The sequence below is a fragment of the Antrostomus carolinensis genome, unplaced genomic scaffold, assembly GCF_000700745.2.
Source record: "Antrostomus carolinensis isolate BGI_N321 unplaced genomic scaffold, ASM70074v2 scaffold47188, whole genome shotgun sequence".
NCBI classification, from domain to species: domain Eukaryota; kingdom Metazoa; phylum Chordata; class Aves; order Caprimulgiformes; family Caprimulgidae; genus Antrostomus; species Antrostomus carolinensis.
The window spans coordinates 1,013-8,537 of NW_010333311.1; the positions used below are offsets into that span (position 1 = coordinate 1,013).

A 7,525-nucleotide genomic window follows, 5' to 3' on the forward strand; every position below is an offset into this window, starting at 1 on the left:
TGGCAGGGGGGTTGGGACTGGGTGAGCTTTAAGGTCCCTTCCAACCCAAACCAGGCTGTGATTCTATGATTCTATGGTTTGAGTGAATTATAAAGTTGGATGTGGAAGGAGAGCGCGTTCGTGTGCTGAATGATGCAGTTTCTGCATTACTGGTCTCAGTAAGTCTATTGGTGTTGCTGCTCCAGGCTTATACACCAGCGAGACAGAAATCACCATTTTTGTTACTGCCACCCTGGGTTGCTCAAGCTGCACAGAACATAACAGTGCACGTGGCTGGGGTGGGGGGCTTCTTAAAACTAAAGAGAGAAAAAAATGGTGAGGGTTGATCTGAAAACTCAGGAGTAACAGCAGACTTTGATGCCTTTTAAAATCCACAATCTAGAAATGGAGCTGGGGAGAGCTCCTGAGGTTATCGAGAGAACTTGTGTCATTCTTGCAGCCACCTGCAGTGAGCGCTTTGAAACTCTGTGGTCTGAGGACAGAAAACCTTTACGGCTCTGGAGGAGGGGGAGGAGGAGGAGGAGGAGAGCTGCACCAGGATGATGCGTTCTCTGAGTGGAGGGGACAGAGAGAGCAGCACAAGCGGTGAGAAATCTTGTGGTGCCGTAAAAGGGACATTCATTTTCTGCTGTAATAATAAAATAAACTCTTTGGCCACCTGGTGGCAGTTTCAGGGGATGGTCTTGTCCCTGCAGTGACAACCCTTCCCTCTGTCCTCCCCACTGGAGCATCTGCAGGGTGGACAAGAGAGAAGAGACCTGGGGGAAGCTCTGACCTCTCTCTCTAGAGCAGACTGAAGACCAGCATAGGCAGGGTGGGCTCACTTGCTTAGCAAGAGCAAGGAAATGACTTTTCATAACTGGTAAGACCTTCTCGGCCCTGACAGTGTCTCCCTTCAAACAGTGAAAGAAGTGAAAGTAGATGAGGTTTTCTGCAAGCATTGCATTGGCCTAACCAAATGAAAGGCTGAAAGAAAGGCCACGCTGAGATTCCCCCATCTCGTAAACAGATAATGGTTGTTTTGGAAGTAAAAATGGTTTTATTTCTCTCAGCTTGCTTCACCGTGTAGTATTTTTAAATCTGCCCCATTTCACTCAACTGTAGGACACTTTCAGATAATCAGCCACAGGCATCTGAGATGGTTGATGCATTTAGAATGATTTTCCATATCTCCAGGAAAGTGAAGAGTCACAGAGGGTGACTAAATCCACTGTCTGGGTGTTTGCCTGTGTGGCCATGCCAAGCTGCACGTGGCCGGCAGCTAAGGCTAACTAAAGGTGTGATACTTGATGTTGTCCAGGTCCTTGCAAACAGATCAACAAGAAGAAGCCACCCAAGCACTGAAGGTGACTCTTAGTGATGAGGGAGAGGGTGAAGACTGCAGCCTGACTGACAGCTGTGAAGATGAGTTGAGGGAGATCTGCAATGAGGACTTCACTGAAAGGATTTCTCTTGATTCTTCTTACCATTCCTGTCTCTCCCAGTGTTCCTCAGGTACTGGACCTAAACCTCTGGGGAAGGGTTAGCATCAGGTAGTGACACATGCTACTCACTGTTGGTAGGTAGGTGTATTAGTAACTGCAGGGTTTTACAAGTGGCTTCTGTGCTTTAGAGCAGCAATTTGGAAATCTCATTGCAGAGCCAGACCCTAAGTCATCCATTCCAGTTTTTACTCAGGACATGGTGGCCAGCTGTGTTGACCGTCAGTTGATATATTTCAACATGGATCTGTAGAATTAAGAGGAACAAAGCTGATCTTCCACCAGCTTAGCATCATGTGCTTCTGACTTTTATCTTGTGTCATTAATTTATGGCAGCGCCAGGTGAGTTGAAAATACCCTTGTTCCAACTGAGCTGTGTTTTACCCCAGTTGGCACTGATGGAAATAACGGCTGAGCTAATAATTGAGGTTTAACTGGGCAACTGGGAATTTGGGGAAGATGTGCAACCAAAGGGATGTGTTCAGTAAAGAGTTTAAAAATGAAATGTGCCCTTCTACTCGGGAACAAAGCCAAAGACCTCTCTGGAATTGCCTGTACATGAATGAAAGCAGAATTCCCACTCTTCACAACTTGTTGAATATGGTATTCAAGAATATTACAAACATTAATGATGGTTATTCCAAATACATATCAAATAGAGGAGCTAACAACTTCAATCTCCTTCTGTTGTTAATAATAATGGGGTTTTGCCTCAATAGATATCAGCATGTGAATTTTCATTTTACATTTCTTTCAAGGGCAAAAATTGATCTATTAAAATTTGGAAGAATATAGTATATTTTGGAAAAAAAAACAGAAGTATAAACAGACGTAAACTAGTGAAAGCTTGAAAGTGTATTAACAGTAACATCAACAATATCTCCTTAACAAGAACAGAAGCTGTTTGGAAAAATCTAAAGGGATGGACTATTGTCCAGTGACCACAGATATCTTGAATTATGATGTCATGGTCTCTTTGGATTTAATCTGTTGTTTTTTAGATTTGATAGGATTTCTTTAGATTGAGTATGATTTATTAGGATCTCATCATCTTTTTTGATTGAGTAGACAGTGCCCCAGACACCTCACGGTGCACCACTGTCATGCCATATATGACTATAAATGGTTGAGTGTAGATCTGCCCATCTTGTAACCAAATCCTGGCAGATTTGGTTACAAGATTGATGGAGCGGTTTGAAATCTAGTATTACCTGAGAGTGGAGGGGTGGATGACCTAGACCCCAAATCACAAGCAGTTGGCCATAATTACCAAGATTCAAATAATCACAAACATGGCCAGCTTTGCCCACACACCAGTATGTGTTTTGCGGAGCAAATACCTGATAAAACTTTAGCAACTGATAGACTTTCTCCAACAAGGCAGTTAAAAATACACTTGACCTCTGCGACTTGAGACCGTGTCAAGATTTGGAGAGGTATTTAAATGCCTCAACACTTAACTTCAGAAGTGTGTCCTACCCAATGTGATTTTCCCACAGAAGAAATTGTTGCTGGAAACAGTCCTTCTGACCAGGAAAGGACAACTCATCCAGGCAAAACAGTGCTTATGTAAAAGCGTTTGCAGCATCAGATACACATAATCTGCACTCTTTGGAAGCTATTGAGTGTTATTTTGGGCTCTGGAGTTAAGCATACCAGTCTTTCAGAGTGTCTTTACTTAAAACCAAAAAACCTTCTGAAATATAGGCATTTTTAAAGCATATAGTATGATGGAAACCGTTCAGTGAAAATTGTAGATCAGCTTTATGTGGTTACCTAAGCAGTAAAATACATCCACATCAATTAGGATCTATAAAGCTGAACTTTCTGGGCCTGGGTTTTGGTGGCACATTCTTTAGATTGTGTTCCTGCCCTAGACCTTGCACATCAGGCACTTGGACACAGTCGGTTCTTTTAATAAACAGGAGCAATCAGATCCCTGCTATATATAGAATGGTTTGAAGCATAGATGCCTGCACGTTATATTCATAAGTCAGGAACAAGATTTTTCTTCTCTGTATGTTGCACCTGAGGATCACACAGACTAAAGTATGAAGAGCCAGCTAGCAGCCCTGCAGGTAGTGCAATATTTTCCCTAGCAGCCAGGCACTTTACACAATCATCTCAAGATCTTATTCTTACACCTCTGCCTCTGATTAAAAAAAAAAAATAAAAGTAGATCCACTCATTTGTGATTATTCCCATGCCTTGAATTTCAGATTGCTGGATGAGGTCCTCAGGTATTTGAAACACATCAGTGCAAACACTGGCCTAGGATGATGCAGGTGTGATCCTGCATGAGAACAGGGGGGTGGGTGAGCGGCTCTGTCCCTCTTGAGCTGTGCACAGATCATGAGCAGCTCCAGTGCTCGGCACATCACCAGCAGTACTTGTGACCCCGACTATCAGAGGAAGTAATTCAGCAAGGCCAGCATGCCCCAGGACACGTTTGCCCACTGTGGTGGTTTCACTTGGCCAGCAGCCAAACACAGCCACTCGCTCACTCCCCTCTCTGCCACAGGGAATGAGGGAGAGAATTTGAGGAGCAAGGGTAAGGAGACTTGTAGGGTGAGAGAAGAACAATTTAATTTAATCATTGAAATAAAATAAAATAAAACTTTAAAAAATAATGGTATTACAATAGTAGTTATAATAATAGTAATAATAAAATCCCGAACCAAAACCGCAATCCCGGGAGAGCCAGAGCCCGAGCGAAAGCCAGAGAGAGCAAGAGAGGAAGAGCCCCTCATGAATCTCCTGCCCATGGGGGACAGGAGATGGAACAGCCCCTTGGCAGAGCCCAATGCCCATGGAGCTGATCCAGTTCAATATTCCTCACCCCTGAGATCTTGCGCTTGCAGACGGACAAACACAAAGTCCTTCAGTGCCAGGGACACAAATGCAACATGGGGATGTTCTCAGCGTTTCTCTCCTAACAAATCCCAGCTGAACCCAAACCCCAGCGCTGTTCTGGCTGCTGAACAGAACCAGCTCTGGCCCAGCTCACACCAGGACACCCACCCAGCTCCATCACACAGCGTTCTCTGAAACCTTTCACTCATTGAGGACTAAGATGAACTGGTAAATCACTGTGCTTCTCTCCCTGTTTCAGGTTCGTCACAGGCTCAGGAAGGTGCAGTGTTCTCCAACCCAAACCATTGTCTAATTCCATCCCCTCCAAAAAGCCCTTCGCCTGCATCTCTAACGGGGGTTGCAGCAAGGCCCTGGAAAACCAGGAACCACAGGGTAAGATGCCTAAAAATACCCATCCAAGAGGAGAACGGGCAGAGGGCACAGCAATGCCAGTCAAGGGCTCATCAGGAAACTTCAGCCCAGGCTTTGGACAAGGACCTGGCTGTCCTGAGCCAGCACAGCGTGCCAGCCGCCTCCGAATCCCGCAGGCAATGCCATCCTGCTGGGAGCATCGGCCGGCAAAGGCTGATTTCAGGACCAGCGACTGTTGGATCAACAAACATCAGGTACGTGCAGTGCAGACAGAAGGGACTTCACAGCAGGAAACAGCAGAATGTGTGTTGTCTCTGGAGTCTTCTGCCTGTTACGTGAAAAGAACTCCTTTTATTTGAGCTGACATTTACCTTTGACTTCTAACACTAAATGAAACATTTTCTCATGTTCCTTATACCTCGAGCACTGGGAATTTGGTATCTTCTTGAACAACAGCCCAGAATTTTCCTGTGCTCTTCCTGCTCCATTCCCATGTTCCCCACGTGGGGCTGATGCCCATGCCTGTTGCAGAGCTCGTCTAGTGGCACATGTTCAAGACTCTCCTTGGCTAATTCCCAGGATAAGTTCCTGACATCCCTTTTTTTTTTTCCCTTGAAACTTACATTAATTCATGTTAGAAAAAGCTTTGGAAAATAAAGCAGGCATTAGCTAAGTGTCACATGCACCAAAATTTGGTTATTTCTGAAGCTGTTTACTGTAAGATTAGCATCAAGTTGCTTCTTTGAAGAAGTAAAACTGAGGAGTTGTGACATGGCACTTTGATTTTGAAGTTAATGTAGTCATTATTGATGTAGGATGTGGAGGTGCTGGAGCGTGTCCAGAGAAGGGCAACAGAGCTGGGGAAGGGTCTGGAGCACAAGTGTGCTGAGTTCCCTTGTGGCTGAGGGAACTGGGGTTGTTGAGCCTGGAGAAAAGGAGGCTGAGGGGAGACCTTGTGGCTCTGTCCAAGTCCCTGAAAGGAGGGTGGAGAGAGGTGGGGGTGGGTCTGTTCAACCAAGGCCCAAGGGACAGGACAAGAGGAAATGGGCTCCAGTTGTGTCCAGGGCAGTTGAGATGGGATGTGAGGAAGAATTTCTTTGCCGAAAGGGTTCTGAGGCATTGGAAGGGGTTGCCCAGGGCAGTGGTGGAGTCCCCATCCCTGGAGGGATTGAAGAGTCGTGTAGACACAGTGCTGAGGGACATGGGTTAGTCGGGGACTTGTCAGTGTTGGTTTCATGGTTGGACTTGATGAGCTTAAAGGGCTTTTCCAATCTGGATAATTCAGGGATTATGGAACAGTACTGGCAGAGAGCACGGACCTGGTGTGGGAAGCTGGTGAGCCCCGTGCTGCTCCTAGGCTGGGCAGCTTTTGGTTCAGTTTTGAGCAGGATGTGGCAGAGCCAGTGGCAAGGATGCAGATACTCAGACCCAGAGGCAGTTTCACCACGGTGTTGCTCTCTTTTCCTCAGGCCCATCATGGATGAGAGCCCTCCCAGAGAGATCAACCACCAGCAGCCAGATGTCTGCTCATTGCCAAAAACCTCAGAGAGGTTTGGACTGATGAACACCGCTTGGCCCCTGACTGCCAGGGCTGTGCTGCAGTCATTGCCGGACAGACCCACTGCCTCAACAACGTCCCAAAACAAAAGTCCTCAGTCCTAGAAGATACCCAGGTGTGTTGGAACCATGCACACAGCAGAGTCCTGAAGGATCACTGCTATCTTTCAGCTTCTTCTGCAAGCTAAACACAGAACCGTGCAAGTAGAGCAGTTCAAACAAAGGACATGATTTGCCTCAATTAAGGCTACAGCTGGTCCAGAAATGCTGTCTTTAAGGAGCACCCGCTGAGCAACAGAAGAGCTAATCAACCTCTTATTACAGAAAAACATGGTTATTTTTGCAGCCTTCATGTGCTAAAACAGAACAAGCCTCAACGTATTTCCTCTCTCCTCGCTCGAGAGGAAGCGTTGACCGCAGCGGGGTGTGAGGAGGGGTGTGTTGGCTGAGGAAGAGACCAGGGTGGGTGGTTTCAGAGGCCCCCAGCAAAGCTCACCTCATTCACAGACATCCAGGGTTCATGTTGGCTGCATCACTATGGGAGTGAACGCTGACCAAGTGGCTCGTCCCAATATTAATGAGTTTGTTTGCTCTGTAGCTCCCTGGAAGGATTCCTATCGCTTCCGATGGATAGACATTGCATATCAGAATGCTGTTAGCAGAGCTGACCTCTGTGAGCAGGTGTCAGAGCATCCTCCCCTTTAGAGTCACCCATCCCACCTCTAGTTTTTTTAGATTAAATAAATTTTCCGATTTCATATGACTGACTAATTTTAAAGTAATACCGCAGCAAAAACAAGGCAGAGGATTAAGGGAATAATAATCTCTTGGTCTTTTTCAATAAGGCATTTGATTTACGTTCAGGTGAGACTCAAAACATCTCTCCTAGTGACTGCAGACAGATGCTGATCAAATGACTGTGCCTTACAACTTTATTGCTGTTGCAGTCTGAGACCAAGTGTCATCACATTTGTTTCCAGTTTAAGTTACTACGTTAGATATATAGATTTTAAAATCACTTGATAAAACAGTAATTACATGATTAATTAATGAATTGGTTTATGTCTTCTTTCTACTGGTCAGCTTAACGTAGAGGAGCAGAACTGCAGAGAAAGCCCCAAAACTTTGCCTGATTTTGATGATAGTTACACCGCTTTCTCCTACAAAATAATCTGGAGCTTGAAGCTAGTTTGCCCAATTTTGGCGAGTCCTAGAGGAAATCATCCATCAGAAATCATTCAAAACTCCATGGCATGTGACTG

At 45.5% G+C, this 7,525-nt stretch overlaps 1 protein-coding gene across 1 annotated transcript; it reads left to right on the forward strand.

The window, feature by feature from the left end:
• Nucleotides 1-439: 439 nt before the first annotated feature.
• LOC104529486 (uncharacterized) lies at nucleotides 440-6,368 on the forward strand (the record flags this gene model as incomplete). The annotated part of the gene is made up of 4 exons (XM_010173815.1): nucleotides 440-585; nucleotides 1,301-1,494; nucleotides 4,594-4,960; nucleotides 6,176-6,368. Coding segments are annotated over 4 exons (900 nt in total), but the record flags the coding sequence as incomplete, so codon positions are not given.
• Nucleotides 6,369-7,525: the final 1,157 nt, after the last annotated feature.